The sequence below is a fragment of the Atractosteus spatula genome, chromosome 8 (genome assembly GCF_055471065.1).
Source record: "Atractosteus spatula isolate fAtrSpa1 chromosome 8, fAtrSpa1.hap1, whole genome shotgun sequence".
NCBI classification, from domain to species: Eukaryota; Metazoa; Chordata; class Actinopteri; order Semionotiformes; family Lepisosteidae; genus Atractosteus; species Atractosteus spatula.
In genome coordinates this window covers 23,099,042-23,119,147 of record NC_142713.1, presented here as the reverse complement: position 1 = coordinate 23,119,147, position 20,106 = coordinate 23,099,042, and the positions used below count along the sequence as shown (strand labels likewise).

General features: G+C 32.4%; 1 protein-coding gene across 1 annotated transcript in view; it reads left to right on the top strand.

The window, feature by feature from the left end:
* Positions 1–11,360, top strand: part of lrriq1 (leucine-rich repeats and IQ motif containing 1) — a 53,062-nt gene extending 41,702 nt beyond the window's left edge. Inside the window, exons 26-29 of the mRNA XM_088922589.1 lie at positions 3,029–3,140; positions 3,955–4,015; positions 6,495–6,615; positions 11,227–11,360. Coding sequence (XP_088778715.1) covers positions 3,029–3,140; positions 3,955–4,015; positions 6,495–6,615; positions 11,227–11,360 — 428 coding nt within the window. The remainder of the gene's footprint in view (positions 1–3,028; positions 3,141–3,954; positions 4,016–6,494; positions 6,616–11,226) is intronic.
* Positions 11,361–20,106: the final 8,746 nt, after the last annotated feature.

The window sequence follows — 20,106 nt, the reverse complement described above, 5'->3', positions numbered from 1 at the left end:
CAAGTGGGTTCACATTTGGATTCAGACTGCTTTTGTATAGAAGGCTGAATGTGTCTGAATAAACCTATTGTTACTCTACAGCCTACGCATGCTGACGCAGCTACCCACCTGAACTAAGTATTAAAAGTACTATACTTCTATTTAAAAGGCTATTTGTTGCAGGTGTGTTTTCTTATTCATTCAAACATAATCTGTAATCTGAAATATAATCATAATCATAATCTGTAAGAAAAGTAAGCAATAAAATATGAACTGCGTTAGGAGAAACTGAATTCATATTTTAATAATATGTGTTAGTCTGGAATATTGAATCTTTCAGGTATCCCCTACAGATAGATAAATGTCTCAATAATGTTCTCTGCCATGGATTTCAGGAACTATGTTTAAAAAACCTCTAGTGTCAAAAGTCTGCATGATGTGCTTCAGACTCTGAAAATTCACCTAAGTGCATACACTAAGGCTAATAAACTGCTGGCTTTATTTTTGTACAGCTGTAGCTTACACACTGATACAGAATCTTTACATTTTATATAGAAACTGATTTGAATTAAGATTTCTTGTTTATACGAACATTCTTTATAAATGAATTTTTTTACATTAAAAATATGTAAAATACATTTTAAATTATACTCCAGTAGTTGCTGTTTTTTTTTTTTGCTTTAGTTTGCTTTTCTGCAGTTAAAATACTGCACTGAAAGTTCATTCTATGTTGAAAGAAATACCTAGTATCAGGTGATATTTCATTGTTTATTTGTGTCCTAGTTTTGACTAGGAGAATAAAGAATTAGAATTATATGTTTTTTTATTAATAAAGAGTGCAATAATAGTTACCATTACAAAATGATGTTGGCTGTATGCTATCTGTCTCACATTTTGAATTATACTTATTCTTGTGTATTGATGATTATGTAGACATTTACATGCATCTCTGTCATTCTTTTTCTTGATTCCTTTAATTTGGATTCAAGTATTAATACTTTAACAAGATATTGAAAATCATTGCATTCTTTTGCTTATGTTCAGATTAAACTGCAGATGACCTTGATTTGTTTGCTCAGAAGAAGGTTTCTAAAGTGCCTGCAATGAGTCCCTTTTTAGGACTTAATTGCTGCAAGCCTTGACCTTCTTGACTGTCCGTGACTGGCCCAGAACAGTTCTATTCTCTGATATCGTGACATGGCTCCTGTTACCTCGATGGTGATCTTAAGGTTGAATGATACCCCTGAGAGCTCTACTTAACAAGCATGACTCCTGATCTCCTAAAGGGTTTGGTGAGGAATAATAGGGAACCTTGTGCATACAATTAATCTTTGTCATTAATATGTTAAGAATGTGTTACGTGTACAAAGTGTATTAGTTTAGATTTTATGAACAGAGAAAGAACTTTCCCATTTGTGCGGTCTGTTTTTCTCACCCACATCCACTGCTGTCACACTTATTCTTCTGATGGAGAGCATAATTCTCAAAAAATATAAAATCTGCAATAAATGTCAACCATTGAATATATTGTGTGAATGTGTGTTACATACTGTATTAAAGTTAATTAAGTAGTAAGTATTTACATTTTGACAGCATTAAGTGCAATTTGAAGTAGCTTTTAATTTGGCCTCAGGGGATATGTCAATCAATCTGACTGCAGATTTTAGTTAGTTATTAACCAAGAACAAATGCTGTAAATCTTTACAGACTTTTACTCCAGCCTTGAAAACCATGAAGATTTTTTTTATTAAATGAGACATTCGTTTCCTCATAAAACTGTCACAAGCAATTACTAATGGATGAATTACTTTGTCTGGAAATGTATTGTTGTGGGTTGTCACAGTATTTAAACTTAAAAAAATGTCTTGACTTGGATATCCTGTTTGCTGGTTGTTTTAGACTGGCGGTCTCAATTTTGTGGTATTAAATCTTATTTACTTATTGCATTGCCTTGGGCAAATCTATTACACTTTAAACCTGAGTAATGTTCTACAAGCCACTGTGCAAAACAATATACTGTACTTAATTTCATATTATTAAAAAAAAGGCTTTTATCTAGTGATGATACACAACTGGGTGAATGACATGGTGATTTGTAATATCTTTAGCTACATCCATAAAAAATAAGCTATTTCTCCATTCAGTAATGTGGAGTAGGACATAAAGAGTGGATTACCAGTATCATTTAGTAAAGAATGGAAGAAGCCAGATTTGCATAGTTTAGCTTTTTGGATCTTAAAACAGAATAGACTCATATCGGTGAAAAAGGAAAACAAAAATTTTGTAGTGGCCTTTTACAGTATATCCAAATTTTTTGTTTTAAATGTCAAACTTTAAAAAAGGAAGGAAAACAAAAATAGGCAACATCACATTAGTTAAGATGTTAAGAAGATGTATTTTCAGCTTTCAGATTGTTGAAGCCAGTCATTCATATTATACATAAATATTACCCTCGAGATAAAAATCTGGTAATTCCAGAAGAAAGCACACATAAGCATTGTTCTGTTCGTTCCACTACTAAGTTAAATTTTAAAGGTTTGTTTTTCTAAAAAAACGTAATTTATGTGTCTCATTTAAACTCTTCAGAATTCTGATGTGGCTGCTTCTTTATGTGGTTCAAAGATGTTTAATTTAAATAATTTCTTAAAACCTGTCAGTACAGGTATGTATAGTAAATCTGTTTATTTTTTAAGTCGGTAAAATAAAATACAATAAAAGGATGTAGAATTTCATGATTAAAACCATGTTGATAAAGCAGTCAGCACTGTTAGTAAATGTTCCGACTTATCATTTCAACAATCTAATGTTTTCAGAGTGAATACATGTAAACCTTGATAGTGGGCATCATGTTTTCTTGGATATTTAACATTTAAATGTATTTTTAATCCTCTTGAGAAACACCACAAATATTGCTATATTTTCTAATTAATAACTGTACTTAGTGTGCATGAAATTACAGTTTATACTGTATAAAATGTAAACATTAACCACAAGTTTTATTTCCTTATTCTTATTTATGTATTCATTTCCTTAAATCTGTCTCATGAAGAACTTGCACATTCGGACACAATAAAAGGAGATCAAACTGAGTGCAGTAAAGAAAGGACATATCAGTGGCTTCACGCACAACCTGTAATTTCTGACACCAGTTTTATGAAAAGGTGAGGTTTTTTTTTTTCTTTAAAGTACATTTTCTGCCCATCTGGAATTTCTGTTCTGTCTTGGAATTGCTTGTATGTACTTGCCGTATCAATGCTGTGTTAATTACTGTTAAGCAATTATTGGACAAAATAGTAAACAAGACCAAACATATTTAATTATGGCAACCTCACTTATTATTAAAGGTTCATTTACATTTATATATAATAAAGATTTTCTTGACTCAAAAAAACTTTCATAGTTAGCATGTAGTCAGAATTTTACAACTGACCTAAATCAACAGGACAGCACGTGGTGCCGTGATTAAACTTGGTGCCTTGCAGCACTGGAGCCCAAGGTTTAATTCCTGGGATACTATCTGTGTGGGGTTTGTATATTCTTCCAGTGTTTGCATGGGTTTCCTCCAGGTGCTCCAGTTTTCTCCAAAGACATACTGGTAGGATAACTGGCTACAGGGAAGATTGGCCCTGCTATGACTGTGTGTGTTTGTATACTATCTGTGTGGCCCTACGATGGTCTTGTCCAGTGTGTATCCTGCTTTGTGCCCATTGCTAGCTGGGATAGGTTCCTGCTGCCCTGCATCCCTGTATTGGATGTGGTTAAAAATGGACCTAAAACTTTACATGTATTAAATATTCTTCAATAAACTGTTTTGTGTTTTTCTAAAAGAGATTAAGGCAAAGGCTGTGCAACATTTGGTGGCATTGTTTACTCTGTCTTGCCATATACAGAAGAAAAACCTGATTATCCACATGAAAAATGCATTTTTCAGATGAACAAGTTAAATAATATGGACATTTATGGACATTTTTGCAGTGACCGTTTCCTTCCAGAGATTGATCCTGACGTTCTGAATGGTGGACGGGTTCAGCTTGTGGTAAATATTGATCTTTGGATCTGCTTTTTGTTTTTCCTTTTGCTGAAATATTGTGTTCCTAAATGTAACGTTGGTAATCATTTGTTATACATCAGCTTAAATGGCCTGTGAATTTGTACAAGTGATTCTGAAAGGCTGATGACTGCCAATAGTGTGTGAGCATTGCGATGTTTCATTAAAATGTATACAAATTGAATTTAGTTATAGATTAATAACTTGATTAGAATATAACCTGTTTCCTTAATAAGAGAAGAATTGCAACAAAAAGACAGGAAATATTAAGAATGTAGTTTATATGTTTACTTCGCAGTAAGGTGGAGGTTTTGTAGTTGTGGTATAAGCTTCCCTGAGTGATTATTTTATATGCATAAATTACATGATATTATGTGTTACAGTGAAATAATTATTTATATGACCATTCAATGTTGTGCTAAAAAATCTGTTCCCAAATCATCCTTTTAATTATTTCACTTTATTATTTTTATTTTTATATAATATGAAGATGTCAGACAAGAAAACATATTTACAGTACATACATTTCTTATATCTTAAGAGGAAATTATATGTTGTGTTATGGAGTTGGAACAGTCTAAACCTCAGATACGAATGTCATAGCTTTGCAGTCACAGACAGCTGTTAGATGCTTTTTATGATGTTTTTACATCAATGTTAATAATGCAATTAAAATAAATCCAAAACTACAAATTCTATACATTAAATAAAAATAAAGAGACCTCATAGGGACCTACTAATTATATATACTATATATTCAGTTCCATTACTGTTGTCGTGGTGGTTCTGTTCTCACTAAATCAATTTTATATTTATCTACTTCCTTTCCTTCAGTGTGTAACAATTCTCATTTGTATTCTTCCATTGGCGGCCAACCAAAAGCGCACTTGTGGGAGCAAAGCATCCTCAAAGATAGCAGCAGCCCCCAACAGCAGAAACAGAAAACTGGCAGCATCCTTCCTTTCTTTAAATCTGTCTATATAATCTTTCTTTAAATTGGTTTGACAAACTGTATTAGTGGAAGTTTATTTTTTATATGTATGAACTACGCACTGGGCCACAGGTTACCTTCCACTGCTCTAGAAACTCTTTGATTTTGGAGTGTTATCTTGGTTTTATTGAATTAATGGGCTTTCTTGCATATTGTGCTTAAAATAGCTAATACAAAAAGAATAAAAATACAAGTACAGTACTCTCCATCAGCATAAAAGTATAGTAAATAATATACAAAGTTCATGAAACTTCAGGCGGGGATGGTGAGAAGGCTCTGGCCTGCCGTCTGCTTCGTTTAAGTAGGCAAATAGAAATCTAATTTAGCATACACATACTGTATGTCTGGGTAATACCTTTAATATTGTGCTTACTAAAACAGTGCTTTATATTGTATAACTGAGTTCGTAACATATGAAAGTTTTTTTTTTAATTCTTTTTGAGAAAAAGAGGATGTTACATTTCTGGGTGGCAGGGGAACTGCTGTTGATATACTGCGCAAGAAATTATGATGATTAAAATTGCTTCTTAACTACTTTCACAGTGTAAAGCAATTGTAAGATGGCCACAAGAACTGTGTTACCTAAAATGACTTGGTATATTATGGTGCTTACAGAATGGTAGAGATGGAGATGATTAATATATCAAGGTAGCTTTTTTCTGCTACATAAAATAGTATGTTACCTTTTCAATCAAGAGTTGTGAGATATGCCCGACAGAGGGCCCATTGGTAACTGTTCAGACGTAATCGTGACCATATGTGCACCACGTTGGTGTGTGCTATATCAGCATCATCATCGTCAGCCTTTATCGATCCTCAGCTGGATTATGCCCCCCCTGACATTCTTCAGCAAACTCCTTTCTTTGGTTATCCTCAAAGGAAAATATTTAGAACATTTGTAAAAGCTAGTGAGCACTTCTGTGGTGAAATTTAGTGTTACTTATTTACAGTTTAATACCAAATTGGCATTTAGATGACCAAAAATATTTTTGTCCTGTGGAATAAACTCCACATTCTTGTTTAACAAATGACAATGTTCAATAATCTGTTATTATTGTAGCCAATAGTAGTGGTTACAATATAGTCAGTAACTTTACTGGCTTATTATTAATTCTGTATTTTAATGTAACAGTTTCTCTTTTCAAATTTAATTTTAGAAATCTAAGAATAACTGACCATTCACTCTGATTTTCACCTCTAGTGATGAACATTTCATACATTGTTATTATATTAAACAGACTTAATTCATTTTATTGTTATTTCTGATAATCATCATCTTTCATAGAAATAAAATTCTTTGCAATGTGGTACTTGCAGCTTGGTGTAAAAATAGAAGTGGGAGCACCCATTAGTGCTTTCAAAGAACTCATATTTCATGAATGTGCTGTTTATTTATTTAGAACTGTAGCGTGAGCTGCATGAAGAAATGACAGATTTTATTTCATGTTTGTGTCTGTTCACCCCTGCTGCTCCCAGGCAAGCCCTGTAAGCAGAGAAGGTCTGGATCAAGAGACTCTGTCCATGGCCAGCGGTAGTGCTTTGACTCAGCCTTGCAGAGAATATAATCAAACACACAGACACTCAGTAGGACGTACAAGTGAGTACTGAGATAACAGATTTGTAATTTTACATCCAATTTCAACGCTTAAGGTAAATGTGTTTGATCTATGAAATAGCCTTTCTTAACAAATGAACACTCAAATATTTTTTTGAGAAATGTAGTTATTTTTGGCTATTTGTAGATCATTGCTGTTTGAAATGGTTTTGAAAAATTAGCTTTACTAGCACTAAAGTCCTTCAAGTCTTCATACAGTACAGGTTTATTAAATATAATATACAGTATATATAGTTTTGTGTTTGATTTTTGATGTTCGCTTTATATTACAGCTGATCGATCTTAGATTTTAAAACATAAAATATCTTGTATATAATTGTAATATGTAAAACACATACAATACTACAATATGAATTTTATGATTGTAGTAAAGATTATACTATACAGTAGGTAGTATAGTGTGTTAAAAATAACACATTGAATACTCCATACTATTTTTTTGCAAACATCTTACACTTATTCACATTTATCTTTGAAATATTTGTCAGTTATTCTATCAGTTGTGAATTTTCGTATGGTTTTATATTCTAAGTATTTTTCATTTTGATCTAGATTATGCACAAAGACATGCTGTTATTATCACTATAACCTGTGAATTCTTATAAAGTATGAATGTTAAAAATGGCATAGAATTGAACCTGATACCTTTTAAGCATTTGTATTTCAAAACTTTCTCAAAATTAAACTGTGATGAAAATAAATATTGGCATTAATTGTTACTGCTAAGGTTCACAACTTTTAGCTTTGCCGTTCTGGAGAATGTTCTAATACTATGTAACAAAATACAAAAAAGACTACAGTAATCTAATAATACCACATTTACTATTTAATAATGCATACGATATCAGTTCTTTTGCTCGTTGGAGGTAAAAAAGGTCATACAGAGGACATCACAATGAGGATTTGCTTCAGCAGGAAATGGCAAAAGGCCCTTTTAAAAGAAAGACTATCCTTCTGTCAAAGGTTTTCCTTGGGGTCTTGTGTGACAAAGATGCTACACATGGAGAGGGCCAAGAAGGGCAATGAAGTGACTAGATTAAACAAGTTCTTAAAAAGCGTATCACAATAGAAGAAAACACTGTTCACATTAACAAGGACAAATTAGATTTTGATGATGATTGAAATGAAATCCACGAGGAAAGCAACTAACTTAGTGAGAAACAAGCAATTTATCTTTGCAATGAAAGAATACTTTTTTTCTAAAAAGTAATCTTCTTAAGATCGAAGTTAATTACACAGCAGGCTGAGTAAATACCTTGTCTAAGAATTTGTGGTTTCTGTATATATAATAAGAAGATAAAATGGCAAAAAAAAAAAATCTAGTTCTAATAGCTCCCTTAGCTCTTTTTTCTCATGATAGTATCCAGGTTGCCATAACATATTCTATATACTGTATGTATATTCATATACATATTCTTTTAGCCATATTGTGTACGTACTATGTAAAACATTTGTCAGTTCTTCTAGATCTATTCATTTACAGTAAAACTATTTAGAAGAAGTTTTAAAAATTGTGAGAGCTCTCTGTTGGTCATTTTAAATGCACGTATTTACCAAGCTTAGGAACAGTAATGCTAAAATTAAATCAGTGGGTTTGGGACCTTACAAAGTTTGTATTTGAGTTATAAAAATCTCCAGGATTAAGATATTCTGTTAATTGTACTTAAAGGCACAAGAGATGTTATTCATATACTGTTAACTACTGTACCTCTTCCAATAGTCACTCAGGACAATGGTAATGCCAGCTTACTGGAAAATTACTAATGGCTGTCTAGAAAAAGCCAAGTCAATTACAGACCAATAAATCATACTTCTTTTATATGTATTATAAATTAGAAGCTTTAGAATAGGTAGATCTTTCTTACCTGTGTTACTGTGAGTTCTTTGAAATAGCAACACAGGCAATCATTAAAAACTGAATAGATAGTTGGATTATTTAGATTTTAAAAGGTTTCCTTGTAAAAGATGATCAAACTTAAAATTGTAAGCATCCAAGTAAATATTGTGTATTTTGACAACTCGAAAACTGTTCATATATGTGTGAGCGCTCATGTTGGGGTGAAGTAAGTTAGTGGAGAAGTACTGGGGTCTGTATTAGAGCCACTGCTGTTCCTAATTTATAGCAAGTCTCTAGATTTTGGTGACACAAAAGACGTTCCAAAGAAAATTAAAAAAATTATTTAGATAAAACTCAAACCTAGGCAAAAATCCTGCAGACGATGTTTATTGCAGTGCATAAGTGCATAACAGCGATATTGCCTCACAGATTTTGAGACCTGTTTTTAATTCCTTCAGTATGGAACTTGAACTGTATGTTCTTTACATACAGTACAAGTATGTTCTTTACTGTATGTTTTTTACTTGTGCTCATATGTATGAGCTGTATGTTTCCTCCAGGGCTCCTAAGTGGGGTGGGTTTTCCTCCCACAGTCGAGAGGCATGCTGTCCAGGATAATTGGTGTTTGTAAATTGCCCCTGGTACATCTGTGTGAGTGAATGTGCAATGTACTGTGATCCCATCTAGGGACAGTCCTACCTTACACCCTGTAACAGCTCTAGTTCACTGAGGCCCTTTTATGACAAAGTAATGACTGAAAATGGATAAGTACATTTAATATGGGAAACATCATACATGAAAAAACTACTTATGAAAAAAACCTCGGTATTTATATTAACACAGTTTTAACATCATCCAAACAGTGGGGGAAAGTAATACAAAAGATAAGCATAATGTTAAAATAAATAGTATAAAGTGGAACATTTAAATCAAGGGATGTTACAGTAAAATCATACAATGCACTCTTAAGAATGCTTTTAGAATATTGGTACAATTCTGTTCACCATGTTACTAAAAGGGTATTGCTGCTCTGGAATCTGTGCCAGGCTTAAAGGAATGCTCTGACTGACAGGGTAACAGAACTGAATGTTTTTAGGCTTGAACAAAAAAGAATGAATAGGGTATATTTCTTGAATTCAAAATCATCAAGAGCATTGACAAAGCCAACCCAATGGACTTGTCAATGTTAAGAATCAGCAGTGAAGTATGAACCAGATGAAATAAGTCTGGTTATTTCCAGACTATTATAAGTCTGGAAACTATGGGAAGGAGCATTTAACATTGATAATATTAAGTGTTGGAGGCACTTTTTTATACTATATACTAACAAGTTACTGTATGTTTTCCATGTTGATTGTACACTAAAAAGGCTGCATTAGATCCTCAAATGAATTAGCTGTTAGCAGCCAAATGTAACTTTTTTATGATAAGGCTATAAAACTATGTAAACACTCTAGAAGTTATCAAAGATTTCGCATTATGATACTTGCTGCTCACCGGGGCGTTTCTGTAAAATGCATTCAACCCCACATTTATATTTATTACTTACATGTACATGACAGTAACCATTTTGGCCAAGTTTACGGAGTTCCAGTGTTCTAAAGCTCCAAACATAATCTGAGTAAAATAACTGAAACAATTTGTTTGGTCATTGTGGTTAAGAGAATGTACAATGACTTTTAAATTATCAGGACCGCAAAAATAATACAAAAATAGTACAATAGTTGTCTGCAAAATTAATGTTTTTAACCACAGCTGTAATTGTGTTCCTGGCATACAACACTATACATTAAATGAAAAATGAAATAGTATCCTTCCCAGTCAGTTTTTTATGAAATTTTTAAGTAATAGAGAAGTGTTTACAGTACTTAATGAGACATAACTTTGAGATCATGTAGGTAGTTCCCCAGTTTCTGGGCAATTATATTACCTGTAACATGTGCCGCCTCCAACACACAATCAGATCACTTTATTAGCCTCATACAATTTCTTGCATTAGGAATTTCTCTTTTTGCATACCCCAGCTTGCTCTCTATGAGACACACAGGCACACCGACGGGGAGAGAGAAGCTTGGGTCAGTGCGCAGGGTCAGCAATTTATACGGTGCCCCTGGAGCAGTTGGGGTTAAGGGCCTTGCTCAGGGGCCCAACAGAGTAGGATTCCTCTGCTGGCTGTAGGATTTGAACTGGCAACCTTCTAGCCACAGGCGCAGATCCTTAGCCACAGAGCCACCGCTCAGCCCAATCACATACCACTTTTACCCACAATAAGTTAAAACCCATTTGTAAGCTAAAATGTATGCATGTGTATGTTAAGCTGTGTGAATAACACTTTCTTAATCACATTCACAGAAAGAGTAAGTATTGTCAGTGTTAAAAAGAATCTGAATCTTCCAAAACTAGAAAGTCTTCCATTAAACTCAATATTAATGAAGAGTACCTATTATTGTTTGCTTTTTCAATTCCTATCAATATATATTGTTTTGTCAAACTATTGTGCATGTAACTTAATTAATGCTTCATATTATTTTTATACCTTCCATATTAAGTATTTTTTTCATTAATGAATAGAACAGATTCTGCGACTTGGCAGAATGCAGTTATTTATTATTAGTAGTACACTGTTAGTATATTTCTAAATATATAAACTGTACTTTTTCACCCCTTGATAAAAAACAATAATGATTGTCATTGATGTTACCTCACCTTATTCTGAAAATGAAAATCATGTTTGCATTTTTTTTTAAATTTAACAGCGAATAAAGTACCAGTTCCTGTAAAGGTTGAATCTGCTCCATCAAAAAAAGAACGTATTTCATTTCGGGACAATCCTGTTCAGCTGAGTACTGGATGGGGAGGAGGAAAGAAGAGGACCAGAATGTGTAAATAATATTTATAGCACATGCTAATGTAACAAACTAATCATTATATTTCTTTCACCTTCTCTGTATTTTGTTTAGTCTAAATACTGTATATTGAAAATGATAACATTTTATTAAAATAAATATACATATAGGTTTTTTTTGCTGCTATTAATTATATTAATTTTATTTCAATGCTGTAAAGAGCATGTTTGTATCTCATTGAAGTGTTCATTGAATATATTCTTTATTGTACTCACTGGTTCTATTTTTGTGTTTAGTGTTTTCATACTATGCATATTTTCCTATAAAGCTAGTTTGGGGAGGGGAATTAAGAATTGAAACACAGGAACCTTTATAAAATGAATGTAGAGAAAATACTACAATTTAAGATAATAAATCTTAACATTATTAAGATAACATAACTCTAATATATTCATTTAAGTACCATTGACTTTAACATGCATTGGTCCTTGAAATGTGACAAACTTTAAAAAAATGTATATAATGATCTTATTGCTACTATGAACAATATGTTTATTTTTAAAATTCATTTTAATAGATTCACTTATCAGAATATCACTTTTTAGATTTTAGATTTTAATCCGACTCTAAATTAATTGGTAGAACAGACAAACAGTGCCATTGCAATTTTGTTTTTGTTTTTTTACAAGAAAAGACTTATATGCCTCATTGTTTTAAAACCAGTTAAAATTATGTTATTAGATGAATAGACAAATTCTGTTTTTTTTACCATGACAAATATTGTAGGTTTATTTGTTTATATATAATCTGAATTTGGATATTAAAAACTTGATACACGAGAAAAGTTTGTCTACCTTCATGTCCTGTTCAAAAAAAGACATAAAAATCATATTATACAGAATAATACATATTGTAACTTTCATTTACATTTGACATCTTTATAAAAGAGAGTCAACATGCACAAAGATTATACGTTTTAGATAATATTAATTTTGATTGGATATTTAGAATGCACTTTCATTATTCATATTCCTGCTTTTGTACTTTTCTTCCTTAAGATTTAATATAAATTAATTGAATCAATGTAATTTTGGGATATACCCACACACAACATCACAGTTAATTTTTGTCATCTATATATGTATTGAAATATACCAAATAACAGATTTTATCTGTTATAGAGAAGGAGAAAATGAATTACTTTTCTCAACCTTCAGATTTATTAAAGCATCCTATCAATATTTTGTATTTTGTCATTCATACAATATGCTTATGTTATGTATTTTGAACATGTAAGAATAATATTTCTAAAAAAACACTCTTTTCTGCAAAACTGAAAAATTAATGTTTCCCTTCTCCATCCATAATTTGATACTCTCTGTATGTTTAAGTTTCTAAATTTAAGACATAAAAATGCATAGAAATATGTTATTAGATTTTATGATGGCAAATTTGTATTTGTTTGGGCTTGAAAAGCTATTACATGTGAAAAATATTTGTATGCTAAACAATGCCTCTGTGTCGTAAATTGCATTTATTCTATCCCCCCAACTTTACTTGTCAAGTTGTGTGTTGACAGTATGAAAATACCAAGAGTTTTAAGTAGTTTTTCCATGATGCGATAATTTTCGCAGTTAAAATCTTTATTATTTGAAAACGTAGACTCCACTATCTTTTAATAGTGAGATCAAATATTTGTGTCCTGTGAATAAGTCTGTTAATACACACTATACATTTTATAATTCATATCTACTTTTATATCTACTCACAAAGTGAAATGAAATTTAACATTTTTCCTACTCTCTTTATTAGTACACACAAGTGGTTTTCTTATGTTATTATTTAAAGGTGTTTAAGTGTAAGGTTCTAAAATAACAGATGTTTTCACATGGAAAATGTCATAGTTTAAATTATGAGATACTTGCCTTTCCAAAAGGGTGCTCCTTTGAATAATAACTTTGCTTTTCCTATGGGGACAAATCTCTTCAGGATTCTCTTTACACAGTTAAGGTTATAAATGAAACTAAACTATATTCACATCCCCTTGCTTTTGAATCCAGAGGATGTGAAATCACTCATCTACAGTATGAACATTAAATACAATTTCAAGAAAAATGCCAGTCAGCACTAGATTTGGAAAACCAAAATCTTTGGCACAGGAGATATGCATTTGTGTTACTTTTTGTTACATTTTCCTTGAATGAATTGCTTTGTCAAAAGTCTCCCAGAAGCTTTCCATGTTTCTAGATACTGATCCTCAAATCTTGCAGAAAAGTTAACTTTGACATGGAGTCAAAATTAATTCTCGTTCTTTGCTACTATTTCCTGGCTGCTGGCATTCAATGTAAAATATACTAATGAGTGATCACCCATCAAAAGATGAGAGACATATTTAATTTGCCATGTTTTAAACCAGAATTTTTATCCAGGTATACACTATATGAAAGCCAACAGTGATTGTAAGGATTTTGTTTTCTTTCAACTTTTGAAACTGTTTGAGCTTGAAGACCTGGCAGTGTAACAACTCATACTCAGCAGTTATACCAAAGGGGATTAATAACCTATTAAATACAGTATGTGAGAAAAACTGGGGTCATACAGATGCAGCCATCTAGAATGCGCTAGATGTTAGTGACTTTTTTTTTGATAATCTGATTTTGGACTGTACTGCACTGTAAAACTGCCAGGTGGCACAGTGAATCCAGTACTGCAGCTGTTGTCAGACAAATCAGTACATTATAAAATGTTTATTAACCTATTAGTGCACTCCTGCACTCCTGCACTAATCATTCTGTAGCATACTAGCAACATTTTTGTTAAATACAATGATTACATTGTTGAGACAGGACATTTTATAAAAAAAGCTCCAGCTTTCCAGAGGTCATTTCCACCTGGAAGGAATGAGCCCTAAAACATCATGCAGTGAACTGGAGTCAGGTGATGTTCATCTGGAAGACGACATTTTATTGAAAATGTGAGATAGAAAATAGTATACAGTAAAACTTGAAAGATTTTTACTGAGAGACATTGCCACAGACAATCACTGTTTTTCAGCTCGATGATGAACTTTAAGGTGCAAGTAGGCTATTTTATTTTATAATGATGATGCTAGTGTGTGATATCAGGGAATAGGGGAGGGTGATCGACAAAAATATTATATACTGTACTGCACAAAAGTCACTTTCTTTCACAATAGTTGTCCTGCTATCTTCGTATATGCAGGACCAACAGTGTATCAGGAGTAAACTGTCTCCTCACCACACTGATACTATGTTTAGTTGTTAATTGACCAAATGGTTTTTAAATAGCAGAAGTTAATGTTATGGGCCTCATATCATCAATGAAGAAAAACCAATGATGGGCAGCTATTTCTATTTCTTGAAAATATAGCATATTTTAAATGTGGTTCAGGTGGGTAGCTGTGTCAGCATGCATAGGCTGGAAAGAAACAAGTAATAGATTTATTCCATACGGAAAAGAGAGGAAAGAAAACAACGTTTCGGCAGTGGAGCCTTCTTTGGGTTTAAGCAACATATTTTATATATAAATATAAAAAATACATAGCCTAGCTATCATATTAAAATGTGGCTGTAGTTTTTTTTCTAAAAAGGGGATTACAGTACAAGCCACGAATGGAGCCTGGATTGGACCTCTGTTTTTTAATGTGCCTCGTTTCAGGGAAATTCACAGAAAACAATGATTTATATATTATATAGTTATATATAAGTTATATAGTTATATATTATAAGTTATATACAGTGAAGCTAATAAAAAAACCACAGATATCCACACTGTACATCAACTATAGTATTAGCAACATTTTTACAGAATGTACTAGTAGATGCCATTACTCACACCACTGTTGCAAGCAATCATTAAAATTATATTAAAATGTTTGACAGAACCCCAACAGCAAATTGCAATATTAACATTTTAAATATATTGATTTAAATCTTGTTCAGATTTCTATCAGATACTGTACAATGCAACACAACAAAGTTACCCAAATTACTGCTCAAAACCTATATTTTAATATGGCCACTTTTTGTTTTTTACGTGTTTATTTGCTTTTACAACTGATATTTTAAAGCCACTAAGTATAAATTATTTTTTATAATCCAAATCTAAAATATATATTTTTTATTCTATAGTTACTATTCATACACAATTACTAATAGTTTTGTATACTCCATGCAATTAAAAAATCTCAATTGGAGTTGTAGCAACATGGTGATGTTAGCTACATTCTCAGTCTCTTTGGTTAGTTGCAGCATGGAAAAACATCTCTATTTTAGTCCTGAAACTTAGTAACTTTTAAGTATTGTTGTGATGACTCATAGTTTAAAAATTATTTTAAAATTGAATCTTAAAATTCAATAATCAATGGATTTGCAAAAGCCTCAATGACTCATTGTTGAAATAAGCCAATTAATTATATATTAATTCATAAATTTTATCCATATACCCAATCCCAGAAAAATCAGAAAAATCTGAAATAATCAAAAACAAATGAGAGAATAATATACACTGTAAGACAGACTTGCAAAGTAAGTGGTATAAATACAGGTTAATCATAAGTATATTATTTACTATAGTAAAAAAAAAAACATATAAAGCTAAACTCACTATTAGTCATACCAATAGTTAAATGTTGGCCCATACTTACTGTAAGTCTAAGGGGAACCTACTTACGACTACATGAACCGTAACACATACAGCTCTGGCAATTTTGTCTTGCAACTGAACTGCCTCACAAATGAATCAAAACTTGGTAAATTTCACAAACAAACCTCATTTCAATATAAACCTCACAAGTTGCTGTGATAATTCTTCTACCTATACCATATCATTAACTTCTTGGAAAAATGCAGTCTCTTACGCAAAGTGCTCTTGTGCAAGGGTTATTTCACCACTTAACTTCAAACATCATGTGTTCACTGAAGAGCAATGCAATTAAAATACAGTGAAATAGAGTTTGTGCGTAAACCAGGAAGGCGGCTTGACCACCATTTTGTTCTTTTGTCAATACTCATCTAGTACCATGATCTGCTCCTGAGCAAAAACTGTTAGGTTGTTTTTATTCTAAACGTGGTAGGTATGATTTTAGTGACATTACAATTAATATATGGCTAAATCAGGTTCCTGCACTCACTTTGACTATCATTGTGTTTGCAGACTTCAGAATACCATCTGTTTTGTCTTGGTAACCATTGCACTGGTCAACCTGACATTTGGCAGGTTTCATTACATTGAGACCTGATAATGAGTTTCACCTCATAACACTTTATACACCCACATCCAGTCATCACCTGCTTGGAGAAATGCAACCAACCTGTAATTCTAACTGTTGCTCTTCAACATTCTTGTGGTCACAGAATTACAAAATTTGTAGGTATCATTCTGGTTTTCCTTTTCATCAGTCTCTTACTGTGACTCACACTATTCATGTACAGTAAGTGGGTTGGGATGTGCTTTAAGTGGCTTGGAGTTTTCTAGTTTCTATGTGCAACTTACTGTATGCTGTGCCTTTTCACATATTATTGGGCCTTGAATTCAACCATTTATTCTAAATGGAGGTTTTGAAAAAATACTACTCTTAATGCTCTGCAAAAATAAAACACTGCCTGTATTTGTAGCTCTCTTATCACTGAGTACCATATGGACATTTTTATTCAAGTTTTCTATTGCTTTTTAAGAATTAGCTTAGAGAAATTTCAAACGATTTCAGTTTCCAAACTAATGTCAACTGCACTTTGGGTTGATGGAATTTTTCATGCCAGAATACATTACAACTCTTGAAGGAATTGAAGTATGACAGAGGTTTATTATTGTTTTAATTACTTCAGTAACTGTGAGGCATATGCACATAAACATTTACTGACATATTTGATGAAGCCCTGACTTTTAACAAACTCGATCATATGGCTCTTACTTCTTAGAAAAGAAATAATAAAGCATGAATCAGCTGTTCAATTGTTTATATATAGTCAGATTTAAAAGAAAAACAGCTCCTTTGATAGCAAGTGTTTTGAGGGATTTAAATTTGATGACTATTGTAGTAAAAACGATAAGACTTAGCTATAGTAATATTCATTTATACACATAAATTAAATACATAAATTACATAATGCTTATTGTGGTAATCCCCATAATTATTATATCTTAAAATTCACAAAATGTAACACTATAGCCTTTTCGTTATTAAAAATATGTGGAGAATATAACAACAATCTTGGCTACCCATTCATTTTCAGACTTGTTAATTACCTAAAATTAATTTGAAGAACACCTGCTGTATCAAAACTACAAATTAAGTACAAAATGTAAATCCAATTCTTAAAATAGATAGCAGTATTTACTGGTTATTTTCAAATTTGATATAAATGGAGAATTTGACATAATGTAAATGGAGAACCTTGACATTTGTATATGATATGTACAGTATAGAGTACAATATATCCATGTCACATAATAAGAACTATAATAAGTCAGATTATAAGAAAAGGTGAAAAATCAGAGAAAGTCTCCGCTGATGGTTGTGACACTAACAAAAGAATCTATGGACCTTGGAAGAGGAGCATTGTAAGGGATATTGATAGACGCTCATGGGTAATCTCCAAGGCATTTTATCTTATGATGTCAGCTATAAACATTTTTGCAGTTCAAGAGACACAAAATGATCATCAAATTCCTTAAACTTTCAAAGCTAATAAACAGAATGGAGACTTGCTCTAAAGGGGCATTGGGAGACCAACAATCAGGTCCAACATAAAAGCATATACCATAATAATGACACTGAGAACCATAGTAAATATCTATTTTTTTTCCAGAGTCTCTGTCTCCACACAGATTTGTAAGATTGAGTTCTTGACAAGTGGGCTACATGAGCAGAATGGCCTATTCTCATTTGTAACCTTTCTTATGTTCTTATGCAAACAGATATCATCCTGCCTGAAGATTAATAGCAATTTTCAGAATTGTCATTGAGATGTACAGTAGCGGTTGAGGTAGAAGTTTGAGTAGAGGTTTCAGTGATAACGCCAGTCATATCTGAAAACATAGTCTTCTACATCCAAAAGTGCTCAGTTAAAGAACACTCCCAAAACATGTAGGCAAGTAGTGACTACTTATGTTTTTGACAGAGTGGGTCATGAACAATCTTCATCTGGTGTTGTGTCCAGTATGTTATAAGATCATGTTTAAAATGGATTATATGGTATGCTAAGTGCAAGGTTATGCTAAATTATACTAGGGTAAGAGAAGGTTTCCTGACAGTCTCTGTCTTAAGACTACTATCCAACTTTGAAGCAGATTGATTTTATATAAGAAAAGAGTTATCTAGGATGGCACAGCGATGCAGTGGTTAGCACTACTGCCTCGCAGCACTGGATGTTCATTTCCAGACCTAGTGTGCTATCTGTGTAGTTTGTACAGTATGTTCTCCCCATGTTCGCATGGGTTTTCTCTGACTGTAATTTCCTCCCATGATCCAAAGGCATACTGGTAGATTGGTTAGCTTTTGGGAAAATTGTCCCTGGTATCAGCGTGTGCGTATCTGTCTCTGTGTGTGCTATACGACGGACTGGAGTCTCGTCCAAGGTGAATCTGCCTTGCTCCCATTGTTTGGAGAGATAGGGTCTGGCTCCCCCATGATGCTGTATTAAATGAAGCAGTAAGAAAACAGACGAATGGAAGAGTTATCTATGGCAGAAAAACAAAAGAATTGCTAACCTTGTTCACACGAAATGTAAATACTTTATTATTTTGAATACAGCATAAGGTGACACCAGAAGGCATTCTATTTGCTGTACCCATATTTCTTCAGTGCTGTGTATGGTCCAGCATGAACAGGGATTTCAAAAATGATTCAGTCTTGACATCTATTTACTTTGCTTGGTTTCTTGATCTCTCTTGGTTCTGTCAAATGGCCAATAATCTAAACACTGAAACCCAGAGTAAATGTACTGTTCATCAGCATTGGCTGCAATACTAATCATCCAAGGATGATGATGTTGTTGTTGTTGATGATGATGATGATAATAATAATAATAATACAGTATGATTTCATGATGTCTGTACTTGTCTAAGCCTGCACACTAAATATAATGTTAGACATTTTTTATGTACATCAAAAAGTAAAATAAACCACTATAACCAATTTAATAATTAGATCCTTGACAAATCTGAATCAATGTCTCTTTCAGTCTCAATATATTATTTAACAAAAGAGGAAACATAGTATAGACTCTAATCACATGTTGCTTCAGTATTGAAGTTATATTCTGAGATGGTTTATTAAAGAGGATTTTGTTCAAATACAGTGTTTGCATTATTATAATTACATAAAATTATTTTAAGAAAGCATAAAGGTATAACATTACAATCCATATTCAGCTTTTGTGGTCATATATATGCATATATATATGCATATATAAATATTTACAAACCTTATACTTCAATGACAGAATGTGAATATATCAGTGTTGGGAAGTTTACATCACATCTTTGAAAATAAAGTTGTTGAAAGTATTTGATTACATATATTTGACAATCACAAAAATTAAATTTGACTACAACCCTTATTAATCCTGATCCTGTTACTATATACAACAAAAATACGATGAAAAAGATCTTGAAAAGAAAGTGTCCAAGCCTAAAACTAGCAGATTTTAGATAACCAATTTAAATGTGGTTGTATTTCTACAAAGTAATGCTTGTTGGTTTTTTTTTCCCAGACCTTAATGTATAATATTACTGAAAACTTGCTGATAATTTTAGTTATCCTTCCAC